At 39.4% G+C, this 25,472-nt stretch overlaps 1 protein-coding gene and 1 pseudogene across 1 annotated transcript; one reads left to right on the top strand and one right to left on the bottom strand.

Annotated features, from left to right (window-relative positions):
• Positions 1-1,832: 1,832 nt before the first annotated feature.
• On the bottom strand, positions 1,833-4,498 carry LOC128501509 (cytochrome c oxidase assembly protein COX19). Its single transcript, XM_053471013.1, has 3 exons — positions 4,359-4,498; positions 3,303-3,414; positions 1,833-2,193 (listed from the first exon to the last, which is right to left on the bottom strand). Exons 1-3 carry the CDS (start codon positions 4,495-4,497, stop codon positions 2,109-2,111), a joined length of 336 nt encoding a protein of 111 aa, XP_053326988.1. The 5' UTR covers position 4,498; the 3' UTR covers positions 1,833-2,108.
• Positions 4,499-4,960: 462 nt separating this feature from the next.
• Positions 4,961-24,442, top strand: LOC128502249 (uncharacterized; annotated as a pseudogene).
• Positions 24,443-25,472: the final 1,030 nt, after the last annotated feature.

Here is a 25,472-nt window from a genome sequence, read left to right on the forward strand (position 1 = left end):
ACACACACAATCTCCTTTCCATCACTTACCCTCGGCTCATCCCCAACACTCTATCACCAAATGCTGACACACAATCCATTCACTAAGCACACACACACACTGACATTAAATACCAACACACACACACACTCACTCATGCTAACACCTTTGCCAGCCTGATTAAAAGACTGAAGCAAACTGAGCTTACAAGGGCAGTACTTAAAATTTTATTATCTGAGAAATTCTAAACCATATGAAGAAAATGAAGCACAATGTTTGATTTCTGGGTCTAATTTGAATGTACCTATAGTGTAAAGATTAGCCCGCATTAACTGTTGCCATTCTGAACTCCTCCTTTCACTCATGGCCTACAGTGGTCATTCCTGAACTACATTTGAATAATTCTGGATCACATAAGCCTCTCCTTGCATCCCAGATACAATTCTCCTCCACAATACCTTGATTTATATATATATATTATATGCAGAGTGAGAGAGTGAGTGAGAGTGCGAGCCATTGTTACCTAGTTATGAGAAGAAGAGGCGATTAGCGCAATAAGATACAACCCTGGTGTCCAATTCTTCACAAGCTCCACAGGATCTCCATATTTCTATATTATTGTGTGCATGGACCACCAAAAGCAAACAAGGGCACTTTACATTACTTTGGTATGACAATGTTTACTTCTACGACTAACATGTATGTTTAAATATTGTTAACATGTGTACTTAACACTTTACAGTTTATATTTTATAACAGAGGGAAGGTAGAAGAAGTACAGGAGTCATACAGACATTATGACTTGTGTATGCACATATTATGAAGGAATGCCCCTGCCCTATAGAGCTTACTATCTACTATACCTATTTGCAAATTAACTGGCGTTGTAAGTCACGCTAATGTATCAACATATATGCCTTGTTGCTTATTGTAGATTACTTTGTTGCAATGTATTTAAGATAAAAAAAAACAGTTCAAAGGGGTACAAAAAATGCAGAAGAAAAATTCCGTTACATTATTCAAGACATTTCCATGAATTTAAAAATGAATGTTTATAGAACGTTCTCAGGCTTTTCCCATCGGTAAATGCAGCCGCATAGATGGTCAGTCATTTATTATAAATACTTCACCAAACGTATTTCTGAAAATTGAAAATCCAATGTTGATAGTATACAAGATAAAAAAAACAGAAAGGTTTACAAAACTTGGAACTGCTCCTTTAAATAATCTTCACAAACAGATTGCCCAAACAAGTTTACCCAAGAGTCTCGAAAGCTTGCAATCTATTAAACATTCTTTTTTTTTTTTAAATCAAAAATATTCTGAAGCTAAAGAAGCAATTATTGCTCAGGGAAAACTCTACATACAAACTTCTTCCTGACTTGTTTGTTCAAATACCTGCCATGTTTAAACTAGCAGGGTCCCTACTAACATCAGATCTTCTCCTTACCATGACTTACCTGGACGCAAACTATAATACTAGAAACTATACTAGCTTTATTTTTCTTCTTATTGGACATCTTATTACGTTTCAGGCTTTCCGCACTTCTTAGGGTTACCGCATAGCGGCTGACATTCAGGGCCGAACATGTCCTTGAGTGGTTTCTTCACTGGCACAAGTTCAGATATGTGGAGTCAATGGGGGACACGTGCGCCACATGTGCGCTGAACCGATAAATTCCGCACATGTCATCTAACAGCAAGCCAAGAATTTTTGGGATCCTGTTAATTCTGTCGGTCCAGCATCCATTCTCTTCAGATTTGCATATAGAATTGATCAAACATTGGCCGGATTTTTGCAACAGTTACTTGGATTTGTTTCACTAAGCTGGCAATAAATACACTTAAAAGGGTTTATGATTTTTTTTTTTTGTTTGTACTGAAAAATAATAAATAGCTTGCTTAATCACATACATCTCTGAACATTTCAACAACTTCACCAAAACAATGCTTTTTTGTGGCGTTGTTTTAGTGCAACCAGCTGTTACATACAAAGTACATTTTATAAACTGTATGATAAAAACATATAATCTTATTATATTTGCATTTAACGACGCTGGGCAAAGTCCATACTTATGTATTAAGTATTCCAAAAAAAAAAGAGAGTCCAAGGTAGAGTATGAACAGTATCATATCTTTTGTTCTTCGGCTGTCTGATCTTTGGTGAGGTCCTTAAAACCCAACTTTTTTAGAGGCTCCTTGGCCATTAGCTGTCTAAAAGAAAAAAGAAACCCATGTAGTATGAAAAAAATATATATATGAAAAAAACAAACTATAGTACAAGCACAACCAAGGATACAATATACCATACACTTACACATACAAACCTAAAAACACACACACTCAGACACCATACACATACATGCACACACTCTAACACCACTCCAACGCCTTACATATAAATATATACACGTTGATGGACACTGGGGGAACCTGCCTTGATGTTTTATTTAATGGAACAACAAACTTCAAAGTATAGAATGAAATCTCTTCAAATGAATCACTTAATATAATTCATTTATATTTGTATTATATTCAAACACAGCAATACAGTTTTATTAGCCAGAGAAAGACTGAGCCAAAAATTCCAGGTTTAAATTCCCGCAAGCATTCATCGCACACATACTTTTGTAAAAGGAAATAAGTAGAGGACACGTAGCTCCTGTGTGCCAAATGGCTGAGGTGGGGGGGAAATGCATATAGTGGATTCTGCAGAATCTATTGTGGCTGCCACAACCACAAGGGATTCTGGGTAGGCGCATGCAAATAAGGTCGACATTAAGGACGAAACAGCTGTCCATGAGCGGTGATCTGGCTATTGCACCTCTTCCCGAGTTTTGTCCAAAGGCTGCCTTGTACAGCGGGCAATTACTTTCAAGGGATCCATGTATAAAGTGGATATAGAGGCAAAAGGTGATTATTGTTGACCTTATTTGCATGCACCTACCCAGAATCCCTTGTGGTTGTGGCAGCACCATGAGACTTCTGAGGGGAAAACAGCCTTCTGGCTTGTCTGGTGTCTGTAGATGAGTGTTTAATAATGCTTCTACAACCCCCTTAATTTCAAGTGGAAGGGTTTACCATCACCTTTACCCACCATAACTTATGTAATGTTACAGGAGAAATGTGAAATCCTCTCCTTTTATACTATAATACAAATGGCTAAAAAAAAGCATGAAGGTCGCCAATTGTTTGAAGCCATGTTTATGAGATACATCCTATAACGGTGAATGAAGGTGGGAGGATGCCGCTGTACTGAATAGTTATTATATTCTTCCTCAATTTAAGAAAGATCTGAATTGAGGATACCATTATGTACTAACCTGTCCATCCTACATTCCAAATACTCCTTTGATGCCTCCCGGCACAGACCGGCTTGAAATGTGTTCTCTCTCAAACACTTCATGAACTTTTCCTTGAACGGTTTGCATTCTCCTGGAAAAAAGGGGAATAAAACAATGTTATGCATCTACTTACTAAAGTTGTCTTAAACCTCAGGGATCTACAGAGTTTGGCAGCACGTGGCTCTGTTCTAAATATTTAAAAAAGTTACACTGGTAGGTTTGGCCACTTTTTTTAGAAACTGCAGACCTGCTGCTGCAACTGCCCTCCTCCTGGTCTGGGTGCAGCTTATCAGCGGCACCTATTGAAATCAGTGCAATCACGTGTATGTATATGCGCACAGGTGTCTGGACAGACCTCCGCTCGCAGCATTCACTGACCCGGCTGACTGGGGGTAAGTATATCACATGCAAGAATCCCCCCCGTACATATGAGAAAGGGATTCCGCAAAAAGGGGCCACACAGATTAAAGTATGACGGCTGGAGCGTCTCTTTAAACACCAGTCACATGTTTGAAAAGTGGGAAAGAACACGCAAAAGTGACCGTGCCAACGGTTACACAGTCTTGCTCTAAAATTGTACAAAATGTGTCGGCCACACCAAAATGTTTATTTGTGAATAATATGTCATTCTATAAAGTGCGGTGCTTCTAAGTATAACTATTTGTCTGCCACAAGTGCCATATTAAGCATAACGTATCGCTTTATATTATATTCTGACTCATAATCATTGGATCTCTGCTTTACTGGAGTATCTAATAAATAGGTTTATAAAGCTTCTGTCAAAACCATTTAAAACCAGAATTACAAAATACTTCAGGAGCATAGAGTGAGTGAGTGAGTGAGTGTGTGAGTGAGTACAGGTACAGAGAGTTATCTCAGGCTTTGTAAGCAAAGATTGACTTCCTTGCTGAGCATGATAGGAGTCACAACCCAGAGCAGCTGACATGCCAGCGCGACTCAATTAACCCATCATGCTTGTGGCCCTCGATGACATTTTAGGACGTTTTCCCCCATATGCTTTATATATACATTTACCATAATGATCCAGGGGGAAAGAACCCTTCTCGGGAGGACGAGGCTTAAAAGTTTTGCTCCCGAAGTTCATTGCAGTCGACATGTTTGTATCGAGCTTCCTGTAACCTCGTCCTCGGCAAGATTCTACTCTTTCGCGCATGCGCTGCGGACCGATGGCCTCAAAACATCACCTGCGCATGTACAGTACACTACACTCACCGCTCAGTGGCTAGCGCTGCCGAGCTTATGTGCGCATGCGCGTGCATGTTCCTATTAAACTTACAGAAGATGAAATAAAATGACAGATCTGCTAATGTGTAACTTTCTAGAGCGTGCAAGTAATGTTTATTTCAATGGAAGAGCGCCTTGCAGTTCTAATCCTGGCCCAATTACTAAACATCATAAGAAATCCCACAATTCTTCACTGCCTCACAGTCTCAATTTTAAATTTCAATGAAATAATAAGCAGACAAAATGAATGAGCTGATGTTCTTATGTGCTGGCAAATTCTAGATCTCTATGTTTCTATTTTTCTTTTGTCTTCTCCATGTTAATCACTCAGCAGCCTTTACTGACAACATTTTTTCACCCAAGAACATATTTTTGGAAATATATTTTTCAAGATGTGTTTTGATTCATATAGGGTTTTGATCTACTGGTACAATGGATCCAGGAGGTCCTCCTGAGCCGCCACCTCACTGGAAATCTACACATTATAGACCTACCAGTCTCTGATGGAGGTAGGGTTACACTCTATTCTATATAGTAATTTGCCAAATGTGTTAACCAAATGGCACACCTTGACTATTATGTAAAGATACATTTAATGGAGTCACCTGCATTCAAGCAGGGATAGCAACCATAACATACTGACAGCAAAAGCACCAACTGAGAGTCTTATATGTGACCACATCAGTTTAGAATAGGAAGGAGTCAATTCTCTAAAATCCATGGAGTTCACGCGTAGTCCACTCGCCCTCTGTTCTTCAGGTGTAGCCTTATATTATGTCGTCTGTGACTCCCACCTACTAATGGGCTTACATTTGTAGACCTGATTAGGTCTTTCACCTAAAAGCAAATTCTCGTTTAGGTTATTTGGTTAGCCTCCTCTGTTACGCAGTTCTTTTGATCTCCTCACATTGTCCTCGTACTACCTGACGTTGGATAAACCGCCTGGACTTTGCTACTTTGTTTTCCGTTGATCACTGCCTGTGCTTGATTTATAATTTCTGCCAGAACTCTGTCTATGTCAACTGCAGTGTTTTTTTCCTTCTTATTGGGACTATTTGCATTAGACTATGGTCTAGAGTTGGTTATCAGTAATGACCAGAGAGCCACAACTTATGGCTCAAATCTCTCCTTTTATTTCTGGTCTATGGTGGCAGAGTCAGGGTGAAGGCACAACATGGGGAGGGGGTTTGAGACTTAACAGCAAAGTGAGAGTGGTTCTTTTAAAGTATTGATCTCACAGTTTCATTAAGGAAATGCCATAGGAGATAGAAAGAATCAGACCTGAGAATAAATGCAAGGGCAAACATCTTTAAATTTTAAGTCTATGTCTTACATTTTCCTCTTTGTAAAAAACAGCTAGTTTGAGTCATCTTTCAATATAAATGTTGTAGGTAGCTCTTGAATTCCGGGGTCACAAAGTGAAAAGATGAAGGATGGAGAGACGCATCTAACACTAGTGGTTAATTGATGTTTCACAAGGAAATGATTTCATATTCTATTAAGTCATAATCCTTGAGGTATTTAGCCTTATACGTGTTTGCTGCTGCCTTTTAGAAAAAGTTCAGGACGTGATTTAAAAGTTCATTAAGCCAGGACAGTTGCCCAATGTGGATGAGCATGCCATTCACCAATACATTTAATACAGAGGTTTTCTAATAATGTTCCACTGAATGTGTCCCGTGCAACATTAATGGGGGTTTATTTCTGTGGATTCTGCATCCCACAGGTGAGTTTTCACATGATATAAATGCGTGTTCTGCTATATTGGTTGGGATGTTTTACTGTTTTGAAGTTCAAATGACCCGACATAAGATTTAGCCTCCAAAAAACTGCATTATACACAAATAATTCCATTGCAAATTGTTACTCAGAGTTAAAATCATACTTGTGGGTCAGTTCATGTCAAGACTGGCCCCTCCTTGGCAGCAGAAATGAATGACTGATAAGAGAGACTCTCCCGCAGGATTAATCTTTATTCAAGAGGTTCAATGTATTTGTAACCTTTAATCAACAATGCAAATCCTTTCAAAATTCTTGCCAATTTGCTCTCACAACACCATGTTGTTTAATTCGCCAACAAGGAATGAGTTTACCTGCGAATAAACATAGGGCGATAGCATTAGGTAGAAACAGTATTTTTAATGATATGCAAAAAGGTGAACCGACTTGGAGAACTTCAGCAACTTTGGTAAATTAGGCGGTGTTGTGAAAATCATGAATTCACCTAGAACTCAATGCCAGTTTTTCTATAAATTACCCGACTCCTCTCCACACATTCTGTACGTCCGACCTGCAAGAAAATGGCACTTATAGCAACTCTAGGATCCTGTAAGGTTGTGCTTCCTGTTGGATCTGTACGTGGATCCATCACCAAAGGAAATATCTACACCATATCAGTTCCTACACGTTCATGAGACAGAAAGACCTGTAGTACAGCTCTCAAAATGCTTTAGAATGCGTGCAAAACAAAAATCTGTTATTGATGTTGTTTTGTCATAGGCCACTGAAGCCATTCCAATGCTCACCTCTGTTGAGCATTGACAAGGATTTCCTTGTCATTGATTACGATAGCTGCATTTTTATACAAAAAAATAACATACACGCTGGCCCGTCCCCAGCAGGTACCGTGCGGTCTGCTCCTCTGCAACGCTGTTGGGCCCTCGCTCCTCTTCTGCTCCTGATCAGATTCCTTCCAACCACAGCAGCCTCACACACAGCAGCCGCCACACACAAGATGGCCGCAGCTGAATGTCCTCAACGGAGCTTGGGGCTTTTTCCCCTCCTGTGCCCTATAAAAGCCTATAAAAACCCTATAAAAGCCTCAGAGACTCACAACGCCTTGGCTTCTGATGGTAATACCTACGCTTGTCATCCTAGTGTGTCCTTTATCATTGATCCTGTGTTTGACGAGTCTGTTCTCTGGCTTCCTGACCTTGGCTTTCTTACAAAACTAACCTGAACTCTGGCTACCTGACCACGGCTCTGATACTGATTACACTGAACTCTGGCCTATGACTATAGCTTGTCTCGGATGTCCTACGCGCGCGCCCTGTCTTGGAGGATCATCAGAAGGTCCCACAGCCGCTTGCACCCTAAAGGTTGGAGGGCCAAGAACTCTTTAATGGCCGACAGGCTTTCTCTTGTGGGGACGCAGTGTCCTGCACCAGTGTCTCCTCTGATACGCGGAGCGTGACATTAGGGTTACCTTTTCTTTAGTTGCTACTGGATGGATTTGTTGCCATGTTTTAAAATAAATATTAACTATGAGCATGTTCTCAAACGATGTGCGGTTCTCTTCAGTTCAAAAGATTATGCAACAATTTGTAAATAAAAGGAATGCCACAACTTTTAATGCAAACCACATTTCATCTGATATCAATTAATTTCTACGGTATTGAGTTACACTTTGGCAAAAAAATAGACACATGGACTGTTGTGTAACAGTACGCATGCCAAAAGCTTTGAGTCTTTAATTGAAGCATGTTGTACTATTTGATATTGCATAACACATTATGGAGCGCCTTTAACCCTTTGTGTAACCATTAGCCAGCAAACAACTCATATAATGATACATAAATTCAAGACCTGTAAGAAAATCAACATACTTGTTTACGAAGGGCTGAAAAGCATGGCTGTGATTCCAGGAGGATCCAAACAGACCCTTGCCCAACCTGTATACATTCACAGAATGTGCTCTAATTCACAGAATGTGTTCTCATCTAATTAGTGGCATTAAAACAGGACCACAATGGTTTGGTTGGTGCGCTGTAGCTCCAGAGCTGCAGCTTCTCCTAAAGGTGATTGTATTTTATTTGCTCACAGGCTCAAGATAAACCCCTCCAAATGTGGTTCTGCTTTGCTGATAACAGGAATCATTAGACCTGAAGGATTAGAATTTTAAAATAATTTAGAATAATTAGATATATTATATGAGGCCCCCCCCAGTTTAATGTTTCTGATCTGATCACATAATCTTTTTTCAAAATAGTATGGCCTAAGTCTCTTCTACCACATGGAGATTCCAGGAAATGAATGACCCCTGTAGATAATCAGTATGCGGTGCTGCATATGATACTTTCTTCTCATGTATTGGCCAAAAAAATGTCTGTGTTCATTTTGTGAGAGTGGGACTAATATTACATTACATTAAATATAATCCCTAGATTTCATGAATCAGATTTGACGAGGTGAGTCAGCCACTAATCCAGACGTTACGGTACTTTACAGAGAGTAAAGACCAATAAATTCTGTAAATACATCAGGGGCTTTCGAAAAATCAAAAATCAAAGTTAAATATTGCTCAATCAGGTCTTTTAAATCTCGACCGTCCTTAAGTACCTCCCAACGTTTCCTCATCGTATATACTTTATGATGTTGCATAAAATGTTTTATTTTATTTCAATTTTCATTTAATGCGGCTTTATCTGTATGAACCTTCACGGTTGCATTCCTTTCCAGAGTTCTTGCTGCATTCCGAGCATTTTAGACAAGCAATACGAAGATCACTAGCCTGTGTCTCAAATGCATTGATCTCCACAATATCTCCTAAATTGTCCAAATGGAATGGGTTTTTTTTTTTAACTAAATTTGATTATATGATTATTGAAGGGGAAATAGCTGTTACAGTCCATAGTCTTTTTTTTACGTTTTAGTTAATTTGGTTATCCTAACTCTATACTTCCGAATCTAAAAATGCTGTTTTTGAAAACTTGCTCCATAACTGATGCAAACAGGCGATATCCAGGGGCAGACTGGCCTGGGGGACAAAAACTGGGCTGGTCAAAAATCCCCCCCAAAAAAGGCCATGTCCAACTTGGACTGACCCACCTGTGGAAATGGAAACACAACTGGGTTGCTGTGACCATGTGCTACTCTCCCCTCAGTAGTAAAACATTCTAATCTATACCTTATGCTCTCCTATAGGCACAAATGGCTAAATGGCATTTGTAGGAAATAATTAGTGGGAATCGTTTTAATTATGCACCACTCCTAAACTTGTTGGCAAGACTTAGTAGGTGCAATAGTGATAAATCATATTCCTCTCAGGCTTCAGAGAAACCTTCCTGCCAGCTCATTTCTCGCTTAGTCATTATTCTCCAAATTTCAGTAGAAACATTAACGTATTTTGCTTGTAGTTATATATAGTGGTTAATCATCATGTGTGGCTCTTGTAAAAATGTGCAGGCCTCATGAAAACATAACAAATGTTGATTAAGTAATTCATTCTTTTAGGAGTTTGCTTATTTATGCGTATAACTTGGGTGATTATTTATCTAGCGTTCTATCTATCCACGGGTGTCCTAAGGCCGATGCACAGTACCCAGGCTCCCCTTAGTTAAGGTGCTCAGTAATAGTAGAGCAGCTGCTCTGAAGACATGACTCTACATAATACAAGAGTGTGAGTGAATGTGTTAGTGTCTGTGTTAGTGTATGTGGTTAGCAAGTCTGTTTCTCGGTGTATTGTCTTAGAGTATGTTTGTGTGTTAGTGTATGGTGTTAGTGTGTGTTTCTTGGTATATAGTGTTAGAGAGACTGCGTGTTAGTGTATGATGTCAGTGTGCATGTGTGTTATCATATGGTGTAGAGAGGGTGTGTTTGTTGTTACTGTATCTTTGCATGTGTGTTAATTAATTAAATTCTTGATTTCCATGATAGACAATCATTAACAAGGAAGCCTAACTACATCTGAATATTTTAAGGGGTGAAAGCTTAGGATCTATAACACCACCAGCAGATCGGTGATTGGAAATCAAAAACCACTCATAAGTATCTCTCCAGAACTTGCAAGACTTATCAATAGACTCTGCTGTAGAACTTCTCGTTGATCATACCTAGGGTTGCCACCTGTCCAGGTTTCAGATGGAGATGCAATCTCTAAAAGAGTGTCCAGGGAACAGCTTGGCAAAAGGTGGCAACCTTTTTATTCCTTTTTATTATTGTTTATGAATTTCATAAGAAAATGTAATAAAAGAATATTATTTATTTTGTATTTACTGTGAGTCTTGCCCAACTGAAAAATGCCGAAACACCCTAACCTACGGTGAGTGTTCACTCAAGAAAGTCTCAGACTGAGGTGCTGATATCTCCAGCATCTCAGTCCAATCAGAGCCAAAGGGGTGCTCTAGAATTCTGCATAAGAGAACCGATTCCAGACATATGTTTTAGCCATTTGAGGGACAATTGGCGTACATCTAGGTGCTGTGAGCAAGGATGTCCCCATTTGGACTCACCTCTTTCTTTCTCTTAGAGGTAGTTCCTCACTGAAAACTACACCTCACGTCTTGTTTGGTGGCTCCCACTTGGGGAGATTTGTCTTGAATTTCCGTTTTGGACTGTCTGTACGGGAGAGATATGCTGTTTTCGAATTTTCTTCTGTAATGAGACAAGGGAGGTAAAATTAAACCAGGTATTCACTGCAGACAGTGGTGCAATTGGGGATTGTACTCTGCCCCGGTTGATTCCAATCTATTTCTCAACAACAAGCTTGGTAAGCAGTTTTTAGTTATCACCTTAATGTTTGTTCAATAAATCCTCTTAAGAGAGAATTCCCTATGTATTATAGGAGGAGTCTTCTGTTTCTCTTGGATAGTTACACCCACACCGGCTATAAATTGGGTTCACTTCGTCCAAATTCCCCCAAATACTTGGCTGCCACAGAGCGGATTAAACATGGCTTTCTATTCCGAAACAGTGACTCTCTTCCTTTTGTTCACCCTGATTACGATTTTTCTGAAGTTTTTGTCTAGTCTCCCTAAAAAGATTTTTTACAAGTTCCCCCCGGGACCAACACCGCTTCCTCTGATTGGAAATTTACACATTTTGGATATAAAAAGGCAAGATTACACCTTCATGGAGGTAACGCTTTAAATGTTAGACTTTTACTGAATATGTCTCCTGGGGGTATTTATAAACAGATGGATTTAAGCTTTCTCCAGAAAGATTTTGGGAACTAAAGCAATTTATTTATGTGCACCAAATTACACACATTGTTGGCAGTATACACACGTGATTTTGCTGTGCTGCACTTGTACAGAAAAACTAAATACATCTTAGATCAAAAAGAAAGAGGGACAACCAGAGGTATCCAGGTCCAACAGAGCGGAGACGAGAGGTACTTGAGAGCATTTGATTCTCAGTATGCACCACTAGATCTTTTAAGATTTAAAGATGGCAGTATCTAGAATTAGAAGTTAATATCTAACTTACATTTGCCTTAAACCTACCCTGGTGTATCTGTTTGTGTTCCATAGCAGAGCGAAACTATTACAGAACTACATGTTCGTGTACACAATATAGATCAAAATAAAGTAGTTTCCTTCGGTTCCAAATGATTTAATTTACGCAAATGGCTTGAAGTTGTTCACAAGAGCCACTTCAGAATGGTGAGTAAGACTCTCAATCCACAGCGCTCCCTGAAATGACCTTATTTTCTCAACTGAAATGGTGGATAGGTAAATGTCTGAAGGTGTTTTTTGTAGAATGGAAATCCCAAAATCATTAAAACCACTCAATATAACGGGAAACCATGTTGGTCTTGAATAAAATATGAGTTACCTTTTTCTTCTAGCTTGCAAAGACATACGGCTCATTCTTCACATTCCACTTCGGTAGGACGAAAGTTGTGGTTCTCGTTGGATATGATGCCGTCAAAGAAGCCCTCGTGAACTCAAGCTATGAATTTGGGAACAGGGGTGCAATACCAGTTGCTGACAATTTCCAGCATGGACAAGGTAATGTGAGAATGAATAGTGTGGAACAAATTTAGAAAATTTGGAGTGGACAAAGGGTCGGTAGGAACAAGCTTCACTGCGTCACATACTTGCTGATGAGGCTGGGGTATAAACTCAGCAACAGGGGTCTTCCTAGCGTTCTTTTCAGAGGTCAGTGACAAGGGGTGGCAAATAATTCTGGCAACATTTAGAAAAGTCAGAGCACATAAAGACGGAACAGGTATGAATATAGTCATCATGTGGCAGCAAGTAAAGTCATAAGATCTTATATCAAGTCCCGATTTCTGGCCAGTGACCAACACTCCACCCTAAAAACCAAGAATGAAATCTCAAATAGTAAACTTCTGGAGCAGCTTAGGAAAGTTGCACTCGACATTTTTCTTTCACCTAACTGTGATGAAGTACACAAATCACTAACATGGCACCAAAGGGTGGAAGCCTCCAAACAGGGGCAGGGAGGCAGCTCCTAAAAATTCTACCTGTAGTGCCGAGGCAGCAGCTGCACAGGAGGATCGGAGGAACTAATCAGTTGGGTTTAAAATTGCTTTGGTTTTGAACCTAAGCCAGAGGCCAATGTGAGAAGAAGAGAGAGATCCTTACAGAGTTGTACACCCCCTATGCGTGAATTGTTTTCCTTTTCTCTGTAGAGTAAAGGGATTTTATTTTGAAACTTCAGTGTCTTGTCCTGAAGAGCCACGCGCTAACACTTTGGTTAGAGATATTTTTTTATTACAATTTGTTCATAAATGACATATTATAAACCTTGATTTCTGGCACAGGTGTAATCTTTTCCAACGGGGAAACCTGGAAGGTGACGCGAAGATTCACTCTGTCTATTCTGCGGGACCTCGGAATGGGAAAGAGATCCATTGAGGGAAAGATTATCGAGGAACTTCAACATCTAAATAATCTGATCCAGTCTTTTCAGGGTGAGTAACAAACCTGCATTTAAAGTTTAAAAGATTATGTAAAATAGGATTATGATCAAAAGTTCTTAAAATGTAACTTAACATGACTTTAAACTCATCACTATCTGCTTCAAGGTAAACCTTTTGAAAAACGAGTATTTACTAACGCTCCTCCCAATATCACCTTCGGAATGTTATTTGGAAGACGCTTTGAATACAGTAACCCGACATTCAAGACGATGTTAGATCTGCTGAACGATCTGGTTATCCTCACCGCTTCTCCTCCCGCACAGGTAAAAAACATTTAAAACCTGACATGGTCCAGATGTGGAGAGTTTGGAACCACTGACAGGTAGACCTCAACTCGCATAGTGATGTGAAGTACAGCAACCACTTGCAGGATGCAGAGCAGGGGGCAGATATCACTGGGGAGCAGCAAGGCCGTGGCGGGCAACAAGAGCAAACAGACATGGAGGCAAACACACAGGAGATGGGTAAAGGCAAACATTATATAAAGGCAAATATGATATTGCTTGCCGCACTGCTTGCCGGACAGGTGTTGTTTTATCCCTGTTTCTTCTGCTATGTTTTTTGTAGGTTGGCAACATACAGTCATCAAATTACGGTTTAATGAATTATCTCCTCTTCTGACAAATGTTATCTTTCTTTGTCTCTAGTTCACTAACGCCTACCCGATACTGAAGCACGTCCTGAAAACACCAAAAATCATTGTACAGAAAGTCGACGAGTTGAATGTAATTTTGAAGGAACTGTTCATAGAAGCTAAAAGCAATATAAACGAAAGCAGCTGGACAACATACACAGAGGCCTTCCTTCAGAAAGACATGGAGGTAATGGGTCATCTTGCTCTTGAGGACAATGCTTCTTACGTTGCAAAGGCTTGAAATGGCACTAATACGAGTTTTATCCAAATGGGGAGACATGTTAATAAGTGAGATAAATGAGTATGACTTTCAAAATTCTGATGTCATATGTCACTTCTCCATATGTGAAAATCGTTCAATGAATTTTGTGTGTCATTTAAGGAGATGGTCATGGAAAATGGAAAAGTGGGAGATGGAAATGGAAAAATCTTTCATGAGAAGAATATGTTGGCGTCTATGTTCGATCTCATGCTTGGTGGCACAGAGACAACATCATCGACACTACAATGGGCCATCCTTCTCATGATGAAATATCCTGATATACAAAGTAAGAGATAACTGTGTGGTTGCCGTCCTATCTTGAGCAAATTTTTCAGTGTCTGTACGTTTTGGTTAAATTGTAGGAGAAAATACCCGGTAGGCAAAAAAGCTACAAGGAACATGAGGTAGATCGGTGAGGCTTGGTGAAAACGTCAGGGCACAGACGCGAGACACTGATTGATTGAGTGAATGTTGACTTGTTAGTCACCTCCATCCAGTTTTTATTCTGGGGTTTTTTTACAGAAAAGGTTCATGAAGAAATTGAAACGGTTATTGGACTTGAGCGCCACCCAACGTGGGATGACCAGAAGTACTTACCATACTGTCTGGCAGTGGTACATGAAATACAACGGTTTGGCAACATCCTTCAGTACTTACCCCATTCTACTCTAACAGACACCCACTTCAGGGGTTATTTTATCCCTAAGGTATGTAATGGAATTATTCTCAATTCTGATTTCAACCAGGGGTTTTCACACTCAAATATTTTTTTTTTGCGCGGACTTCAATATAATCTACTGCACTCATTATTTTTCAGAGCTAGAATGTGAGACTCTGCTCATACTCTTGTCTTTCTCTATTAAAAGCAGGAAGCATAATTAAGTACACCTTGCGTTGGTGGATCCAGGGTGGACAATGGCGCAATTGCCCCCCACCCATAGATAGATGCTCCGAAAGTAGGGGTAAAGAGGTATGTCCCAACAACTGGACTTACCTCTTTACCCCCCTAACTTCTAGATGGAGGAGGGGTCATGTTATGTTGTTTTGCGTAACCCCTTGGGGGTAGCACGGCAGCTTGCGGGGCGAGCTGCATCAAAGACAGCCTGAGGCTTCGCGTGGTAAGTGAGGTGTGCATATGTGTGTATCTTTCTAGGTGTGTTAGTGTCTGCCTGAGTACGCATGTTAGTGTCTGCCTGAGTATGCATGTTAGTGTCTGCCTGGGTGTGTTAATGTGTGCGTCTGCGTGAGTTTGTTAATGTTTGTGTCTGTCTGGGTATGTTAGGCTCTGGATCTGCCCCTGGTCCCTTGCACATCTGTCCTAAAAGCAGAGCCCTAGGGGATCCAATCAATAAAACAATTGAAAAAAAAATGCTCTGTATTCTGAAAATATACTTTAATTGGACTCAATAATTTTTTCAGGGAACACAAGTATTCCCTTTATTTACGTCGGTCCTTTATGATGAGACCCAGTGGGAGACTCCGTACAGATTTAACCCCAATCATTTCCTGGATGCTGACGGGAAGTTTCTGAAGAAAGATGCATTCTTCCCATTTTCTAAAGGTAATGGATGAGTGACTCTATGTTTTAATGAAAGGGACACTCTTGTGAGAAGCAGACGTAAAGGCCGCCATTGATATTTTGAGTGACTTTTCCTACACTGAGCTGATTCTTTATGGCAACGCTAATGACGTCCTCATAGTGCTAGGCTGGGTGGTTAAAACTGAACACACAATCTCACCAGATAGGCTTCCTTCTGGAAACCCTGACAGGAACATTCCAAGAGTATCCAAAAAAAGTGTCACAGAAACGCGCTGAGTGATATTTTTGGTTTTGGTTGAAACTGAACCATCTATCACTTATCACAAGGCAGTATAATAAGGATTTGCGGTTATTGCCTATTGGATTAGGCTCAGATAACAACAATATCTGAGATACAACAATATAAATGGTTAACAGCCAGCTGCCTGAAAACATTATGTAATCACTAGAGCAATATTTTTGAAAGCTGATTTCAATCTTATAATAGGAATAAAAATTGATAAGACTTTCTCCCTTCCTTGGGTAGGACTCAAAATTTTATATAAGCTCAAAATCAGTGGTCTTCAAGACCCCCTACCAATCACGTTCTTTGAGCCCCCTGGAAAGACCCAGGTCACTCTTTAATTAGCACAGATAGATCTGTTAAAAGAATCGAGTCTGAACTGTGAGATGATAGAGCCGAGTACGTTATGTGACTGGTCTTCCTATGAATGTAACCTCTTTCTATCATTTATCTATCAGGACGCAGGGTTTGTGCCGGAGAAACCCTGGCCAGAATGGAACTCTTCCTCTTCTTCACGGGGATGCTCCAGAAGTTCACATTCTCTCCCCCACCGGGCGTAGACAAGGCAGACCTGGATCTCACCGCAGATCCATTTTTTATTATGAGGCCAAAGCCTTACAAAGTTTGTGCCACTCCACGGCAATAGAGGGGACATCTCAGGGAATTGTCTCAAGCATATCTCCTAATTTTGGGTGTTTATACGCGCAGAGCATCCTGCTTTACTTGTAAAACTCTTTGTGAAACCCTTCTATAAGAAGCACCATCATAGAGAGATCCTGACAAGAAGCTGCATGTTCCTGAGCCGTATATCCAGAAATGTAACATTTGCTCGCTGTTTGTTAATACCCAGAAAATCTCTCATTAGAAAGAACTGTATGAATAAATACAAGGTTTCAAATCACTCTGTAAATGTAGGCCGCCAGATCTTTTTCATCAGAACTTTTGAGCACAGTGTTTCCTATAAAGGATGGAATTCTGTGGGGTCAAACATAAAATCAGCAATTCATCTTGGCCTTTCCCACAGTAGACCCTGGAGTATTTTACGTTTTTACCAACTAGTCCAAATTTGCTTAAGCAACTACAATATTCTGAAAATAATTTGGACACAGAGCTTAATTATTTCATATATATTTTCATATATGAAGAAAATGGACATGTAATTTAACATTGATAAATGTATAGTAATGCATTTGGAAAAGCAAAACATTACTTTACATCAACAGCTAAGCCCTGACCCTCTCGTTTTTGATGACAACTTCTTATTCTACCATTTCTCCTTTACAGACATAGACATTGTATCGATCGTAGGCTATTCTTTGTCAATTTATGTAGCTAAAACATGTGTAGGGAGGTGTTCAGCTGTCAACTAGACTTTATTATAAGATAAATGTATATACCATCCTAGTGATTGCTGCACCACCAAAAATAGCATGATTATGTTTTTATTATATTTTTTTAAAACGATATCATATTGTGCTAAAGTAAAGTGTGAAAGAGAAAAATATCCCATGCAACTATTTGTTTTTTGTAAGAACAATGTCATTTGTAAATTGGTAACAAATGCAATAAAATATATCACAGAATGATAATTGCTTCAATAAATTATATCCGACATTTAATCCGTTTAAACTATCAAATTCTGTGTGATTTCTTGTAAATAGCTTTCTATACTTGTGTATAATATTAGATCAAATCATCTCCTAGAGAACATAACAAGGAACATTTATTGTATCCATAAATTATTATGCTTCCAATCACTTAATAATTACTTTTATCTAGAATGTAACTCTGTCCTCAAACCTTTTACAAAAAAAACAAAACAAAAAATCATATTTGCCTTAAACAGTGTTAATCACCATTTCTTCACCACGTGTCCCATAAATATTATTTTTATTATTATTTATTATTTTCTGATCACCAGAACAAGACTATTCTACTCATCTTAAATAGCTGTGATTTATGAAGTAGAAACATTCCTGTATTTAACAAACTAAACTTTAGATGTATCTAACATTTAAACCTTGAGACCCACTATCATATTCTGTGATATAAACAAACAGTTTGCTGTACTGTATGATATGACATTATCTCTTAAAAATAGTTTGGTACATTTATTGTATCCAATCCAGAGAAGATACATACAGTCCCAAAATATTTTTTTCTTAAATAGAATATAGCTCTATCCCCAAACTAACCCTCTTACCATGAAAAAGGGGGCACTCCTTCACTTTCCACCCCCACCATATGAACTACTTCTGAATATTATATATTCCTGATAATCTGGGATTAATACTTTTTATTAAGACATTCAGTTGCTTTCTGTGGGGAATCAAACACTACTTTGGGACCAATAATGTTTGTAAGAAGACTTTCAGGACAAGCAACAACTGGATGGACCCAATATTGTGAAAGAAACCCAAAATATCACATGACTGACAGAAATGGCAGCCTCCAGGTTCACTGTAACAAAATAAGATAAAACCAGGTTTGGTCAATGCTAACCTAATGTATAAAGCACTGGGGTTTATGCTCAAGGCTCAAATCCATGGGACTTTCCCTTTAAATATGAAGAATTTATTTGTGTAAAGTTGGAGTGCACTAGTAGGATGCATGGGCATCCGAAAGCGGGGCGAGAGGGGTCACTTGCATCCCCTGGGAAAATAGGCCCACTGGAGCAGCAGCAGGGCAAGAAGAAACATTAGGCTGTTTAGAGTAGATAACTAGACATAGCGGCAGAAAAAAAACACCTGGCACCCTGCAAAAATAGCAATAGAGTGGTTTGGTCTGCTCTCTTCCTGTCCCCCCAGGCTGCTCTCCTCCCCTTCACTCTAGCAGTTGCTCCTTACAGGCACAGAGTTCCCACCTGGGCAGAGAGTTTACAGACATAAGGTAGTTTTTTTCAAACATGTATTGCAGCTAGGGTTAGTTCACTACCCTATTTTTTGTAATACATTTCATTACACATCATCACTTTTATTGACTGCAATTTCCATGATGATAAGTCTTCAGTACAAATGATATATTTTGTTGGCTGTATCTACACTAATATTCAGCAGCCATATCGCTGGCTGAACTTCACTGGAATTGTAGTTATAGACTGGGGTTGTGGTGGCCCACACTACACAACTTTTCAAAAACTAATAATACAAAAACATGTACATTCAAAGGAAAATGTTTTGTTTTTGTCATTGGTAAAAAAAAATAAAAAAATAAATAGCTATGACGGCAGAAAGTATGAGTAAAATGACAGGAGTACGGAGCTTCTGTGAAGACCAAGTATCCCTTAAAATAAACCTTGTCTGCCGTATGAGAGTCATAATATGAAATCATTCTAAAGCAGTATTTGTGCCAAAACACGTTTCTTTTGTTGGAAGTCCTGCAAAAATTTAATCTGTAATCCAAATAACATAATCTCAGCAATCCATATCACTTTCACCCCACAAACACTTGCCTCAAATAACTTTGAGATACCCAGATTTTCTGGAACAAAATGTTATGTGACCATGTGGAGCACAAACATACTATACCTATATGTGTACATTAAAACAACGATTGCGCAATCAAAACAATTCAGTCCGGTACAAGACAATCAGTGTATTAGTGAATAAGCAGCTTACTGTTCTAATGAAGATTGACGTGGCTGGGAACAATTAAATCCACATGTATATAACAAAAAGCATGACTAATAAAGTCAGAACCGCTTTCTTGCTTTTCACATAAAATTATGGCCATCGTCCCACAGTTTTTGGGTGCAGACCTGCTACTGTATCTCACAACCTTTATTGCGTTTTTGATCTACTGGTTCAATGGATCCAAGAAGACTACGGCGAAAATGCCTCCTGGACCGCCACCACTGCCTCTCATTGGAAATCTGCACCTTATAGACCTAAAAAAGCCCTACCAGTCTCTGATGGAGGTAGGGTAACACCCTGATAAGTTAAGTATTATTTGTGCATGCACAGCTTGTTAGGCGTATTCCAAAAGTTTTTGGGGGGCAGACATTTGGGATCCACTCTGAGAATCTTTCCTTCAGCCTAACATTCTGAGATTGGGGCAGAAATCCTGAGACTCAGGGTCAAACCTTTAGAGATCCCAGGTATGGTCAGGCATCATTCACTCGCCCTCTGTTCTTTAGGTGTATCCTCATTCTTGCACTATCCAATCTGTCGTCCATGACTCCCACTTGCTAATGGGCTTACATTTGAGACCTAATTAGGTCCTTCACCTAAATGCAAGTTCAGGTTTAGGTTATTTGGTTAGCCTCCTCTGTTACGCAGTTCTTTTGAAATCCTCACATTGTCCTCGTACTACCTGACGTTGGATAAACCGCTTGGACTTTGCTACTTTGTTTCCCTTTGATCACTGCCTGTGCTTGATTCATAATGTGTGCCAGAACTCCATCTATATAAACACCGGTGTCTGATTAACCTTTTTTCCTTCTTTGGGAACTATTTGCATTAGACTATATTGTGATAATATACCTCTGTCCACTAACTACCTAATCCACTGATCCTGGGTTCCAGTTCTAAACCTCAATAACATGGATATACAATTAGCCAGACATTTTAGTGACCAGGAGGTACAAAGAGCCCTTGACTGGTCATGGGACACCTACAGTTACCGGGGTGGCTCTGGGTGTATGAGTGGCAATTAGATAAAGGGTGCCACTGTTAGTTGAACCTCACATAGCAGATCGAAAATGAGTGCAAAGAGTTCCTTCTCAAATCTCCTTGGAGTCCTTTGAATAAAGCCTAACCTGTTACCCCAAGGGAGTGGGATGGGTAGATATTTGGGAAACTAGGCTTAATGATCAAAACACTGCCCCCATTTTGGCCAACATTAGAAGTCAACCTTCCTGACCAGTCTCCCATGCAAATATATGAGTTTAATCTGCAAAGCATAACAAAAACATTTTACATTTCTTTTAAAAGCATAAAATTTTTTCATACTTGAAACGGAGCCATAATTTTTTTTAATATGAATATCGAACAGATCCTTCTTGCTTGATTAAGCCTGTTATATGTTCCAGCTGTCAGAGAAGTATGGAGACGTATTTACGGTGCATTTTGGGCCAAAGAAGATGGTGGTGCTTGCTGGATATAACGCGGTGAAAGACGCTCTTGTTTCCCAAGCGGATGACTTTGGAGAAAGGGCAGATATGCCAATATTTACAAAAATGACCAAAGGAAATGGTAAATTAAAGCGTCACGTTGGGATGAGCCTTATATGATTGTCATGTCACACAGGTGATCTTGCGATAGGATTTCATAGGCAATCTGAAGCAGATTAGGATTCCATAGCAGAAACCTCCATATTGTTGGTTGGACCAGGTGTTATGCATCTGATATATTAATGGTTGCTATAGAATAAACAATATAATTATTAAATAGTCTGTAGAAAACAGAGGACGTGAAAGATAACAGGAATCAATATTTCAGGTATCGTGTTCAGCCACGGGGAGTCCTGGAAAGTCATGAGAAGGTTTACGTTGTCAACTCTAAGAGACTTTGGAATGGGGAAGAAGACAGTGGAGGGCAGAATTCAAGATGAATTATATCCTCTTCTAAAATATTTCCAATCTCAAAACAGTAAGTTTTCCACACAGGGCCAGTGAGGGGGCCACAGCTACGCAGGAACATATGGGGCAGGGTGAAAAGAGGAAGAATTAATTGGGGTTCGCATGGTACTTAAAGCCAATCCCTGATTTGGAGGCCAAGTGATCAGTTGTGATGCCAAACTCTAGGGCAAACGATGAGGGTTCCTGAGTGTGTTTTAGACATTAACCTTCTACGTGCTTCTACGTGATCTTTGGTGATGAGAGAAAATTCTAAGAATCGCAGAGTGGTATCACAGATAAAGACTTCATGTTCATCTCTATGGTCCTTTAGGAGACATGAAAATAGGGACATCGAGCAGGAAGAAGAAGAAGCCGGTTGCAAGCTGTGTAACTTACTTTTACTTTTCTTCACAGCTAAACCATTTAATGTGAAGGTTATTCTGAACAGCGCTGTGTCCAATGTCATCTGCTCCATTATTTTTGGAAAAAGGTTTGAATATGACGACCCCACATTTCTAACCCTTATCCAAGTGCTCAGTGAAAATGCCAGACTGGTTGGCACCCCTCCTCTCCTGGTAGGTATTACCCTCTGAGCGTCCCTTCATAGCAAATCCTGAATGAGTGCATTTAATAAATGTATAATAATAATTACACCAAATTATATTCATTAGAAAGTAAATTTACATGTAGCATCCCCTTTTGCAGGATCTGTAGTTATTTTGTTACTACTTGATTTGGGTGAAGGCTAAAAGTTACGGTGCTTAATAAAAGTTATTTTTGTAATTACTATAGGAAATATGGCAATAAATAAAATATCTCTCTACTAGCATTATAAATATTACAGTCAAGATTCTAAATTATAATTCTTTTTTTTAAAAACAGCTGTATAATTTCTACCCTATCCTTGGAACCGTTCTTGGCGCGCATAGAGGAGTAATCCGGAACATCACGCTGCTAAACCATTTCCTTTCAAAGTACATCACCCAACATCGAGCAGAATTCAATGCAAATAATATATGCGGGTTTATCGACGCCTTTCTCATGAAGCAGGAACAGGTAAAATATTTTTTCATATTTTTTTTGCCTTAAGTTTACATTTGAATGTGTGTGTTTAACATTTCCTTAAATATCAAAAATAATTTCCCCTATTTATATGAGACTTTTAAAAAAAATGTAATTAAGAACATGACATTAAGTAGAAAACAAATCCATTTAAAGTGAATCTGATCTCCTTGGATACGATCTAGCTTATTATCCAGGTCCGATTCAGGCTTTTGGTTAAAACTTCCCGTTTCTGTCTTTTTTTTTTTTTTTGAGGAATCTGAAAACCAAGACACCTTCTTTCACAATGAAAATTTGATATATTCCGTATTGGACCTTTTTGCAGCTGGGACAGAAACAACATCTACCACCCTACGCTGGGGATTATTACTGATGATCAAATATCCTGAAATACAAAGTAATTATTATTATTATACAAAGTTATTATGCTGCTCAATTTTTTCCCATTTTCTCATATTCCCTTTTCCATACATATTATGCAAGTGAAGGGACGTCCCATGAATGTCACTTGGTTATCAGTAAGGACTCTCGTATGACCCAAATCTCAGTTCTTTTATATTTGGTCTATGGTGGTCTATGGTGGCAGAGTCGGGGAGAAGCCATGGGGAGGCGTCTCTCAGTATCTAAAAAGAGCTAGTTTGAGTAATCTTTCTATATAAATGTTGTAGGTAGCTCCTGAATTCCAGGGTCACAATGTGAAAAGATGTAGGTTGGAGAGACACATCTAACACTAGTGGTTGATTGGCTTTACACAAGGAAATGTTTCCTATTCTATTAAGTCATAATCCTTGAGGTATTTAGCCTTGTTTGCTTCTGTCTTTTAGAGAAAGTTCAGGAGGAGATTCGAAAGTTCATTAAGCCAGGACAGTTGCCCAATGTGGAGGACCGGAAGAACATGCCATTCACCGATGCCGTTATACATGAAATACAGAGGTTTTCTAATATCATTCCCCTTAATGTGTCCCGAGCAACATTAAAGGATGTATATTTCCGTGGGTTCTGCATCCCACAGGTGAGTTTTTATAGGATATGAATAAGTGTTCTGCTATATGAGGTTCTAGGCCTCCTGTATTGGTTGGGATGTGTTACTGTTTTGAAGTTCATATGAGCCAACTCAAGATTCCGCCTCTAAAAAGCTCGGTTATGTACATATAATTCCATGCCAGATTGTTTACTTGGAATTAAAATCATACTTATGGCTCAGTTCATGTCAAGACTTGCCCTTCCTTGGCAGCAAAAATGAATACCGCCACGTTACGCTAGGATCCTGTCAGGTTGTGCTTCCTGATGGATCCGTACTTAGCTCAATACAAAAGGAATCATCTACACCATATCAGTTCCGTATGTTCATGAGACAGTAAACCCTGTGTAGTACAGCTCTCGAAATGCTTTCGAATGCCACATATCTGTTATCGATGTTGTTTTGTCACAGGGCACTGAAGTCATTCCAATGCTCACCTCTGTTCTTTATGACAAGACACAGTGGGACACCCCATACGAGTTTAACCCAAGTCACTTCCTGGACAAACATGGGAAATTTCTTCGAAAAGACGCATTCATGCCTTTCTCTGCAGGTATGTGATTTCCGCTAAATTACAGTGTCACGTTCTGTACACGTCCTTTCCTTTTTTCTTCTGGAATCCATGTAGTCTTACTTGACTGATAGCATTTTTTTTGCAGGGAGAAGAGCTTGTGTTGGTGAAAGCTTGGCCAAGATGGAGCTCTTTCTGTTTTTCACGGGTCTTCTCCAAAGGTTTACCTTCCATCCACCAACAGGCGTTTCTCCAGCAGATCTAGATCTCAAGCCAGAAGTTGGCTTCACGTTAACGCCAAAGCCATATTTGATATGCGCAGTTCCCAATTACTAAATTAGAACCATCAACCACGAGGTGGCCACAGTCTTAGAATATGAGTCTCTTCTGACTTTCCTATTTATCGTGCTGCAAATATCGTGATGCACATGACCTCACGGGTGATGGAAACTCTGGGCAGAAATACCTGTTTTTAGAGAAAGATTCCACATTTTCCTCCATGTGTAAAATGTGGGGACAACCTTGCTACAGCCCCTGCTCTGGTTTTCTAACCTTTAATTAATGAGAACGACACATATATTAATCGTGATTCTGATCGGGAAGCTGCAGTGGATCTATAGGACACAGTGACGTAGCACCAAAGGCAATTTTGCAGTTGTGTTTATTCAGTCATTCATGCTTTGTTCTTAACCATGGCTGGATATGTGCCCTGGGGCTCTTGGTGATGGGGGACTTAAGCATTTTATTTTAATGTTGATTTTAAAAATGCTTCTTCTACAAATAAAATTTGAAAAACTGTTATAGGGATTTTTGTTTTTTACTCTTTTTGTAGGTTTTGTGTTGTGGGACGAATAGCTATTGATTTATGAGCTAGAGGCGTGAAAGCAAATAGTGATGGTACTGGTCTGATTTACCAAACTGTCAAACATTTGGCTGCATTTGGAACACAGTAGCGATAAATGCCAGGGAGAAGTGGACAAAGAAAGAAGAATGAGTGAGCCTGTGAGAGAGTGAGACTGAGTGAGCATGAGTAAGAGTGAGTGAGAGTGTGAGAGAGGGTAAGTAAGAGTGAGTGTTATACTATTATTCAAGGTTCACATAATTTTCATTCATTTTCTCCTATGTCTGTTGTAACGCTTGTACTGTGGGGGTTCCCTCCCTGTTCTGGATGCACTTCTTCCATTATTGCTTTCTATTCCGAAACAGTGACTCTCTTCCTTTTGTTCACCCTGATTATGATTTTTCTGAAGTTTTTGTCTAGTCTCCCTAAAAAGATCTCTTACAAGTTCCCCCCGGGACCAACACCGCTTCCTCTGTATAAAGCAAGTAACAAAACTCACTGAGCGTGATCACAGTAAGAGCTTGC

Source organism: Spea bombifrons, chromosome 7 (genome assembly GCF_027358695.1).
Source record: "Spea bombifrons isolate aSpeBom1 chromosome 7, aSpeBom1.2.pri, whole genome shotgun sequence".
In the NCBI taxonomy this organism is placed as follows: domain Eukaryota; kingdom Metazoa; phylum Chordata; class Amphibia; order Anura; family Pelobatidae; genus Spea; species Spea bombifrons.

Coding starts and splice junctions, on each gene's coding strand:
- LOC128501509 (XM_053471013.1), bottom strand. CDS start 4,497: ATGCGCGAAAGAGTAGAATCTTGCCGAGGACGAGGTTACAGGAAGCTC. Junction 3,415..4,358: donor TTTCCCCCTGGATCATTATG/GTAAATGTATAT, acceptor CCTTTTTTCCAG/GAGAATGCAAACCGTTCAAG. Junction 2,194..3,302: donor TTGGAATGTAGGATGGACAG/GTTAGTACATAA, acceptor TTTTTCTTTTAG/ACAGCTAATGGCCAAGGAGC.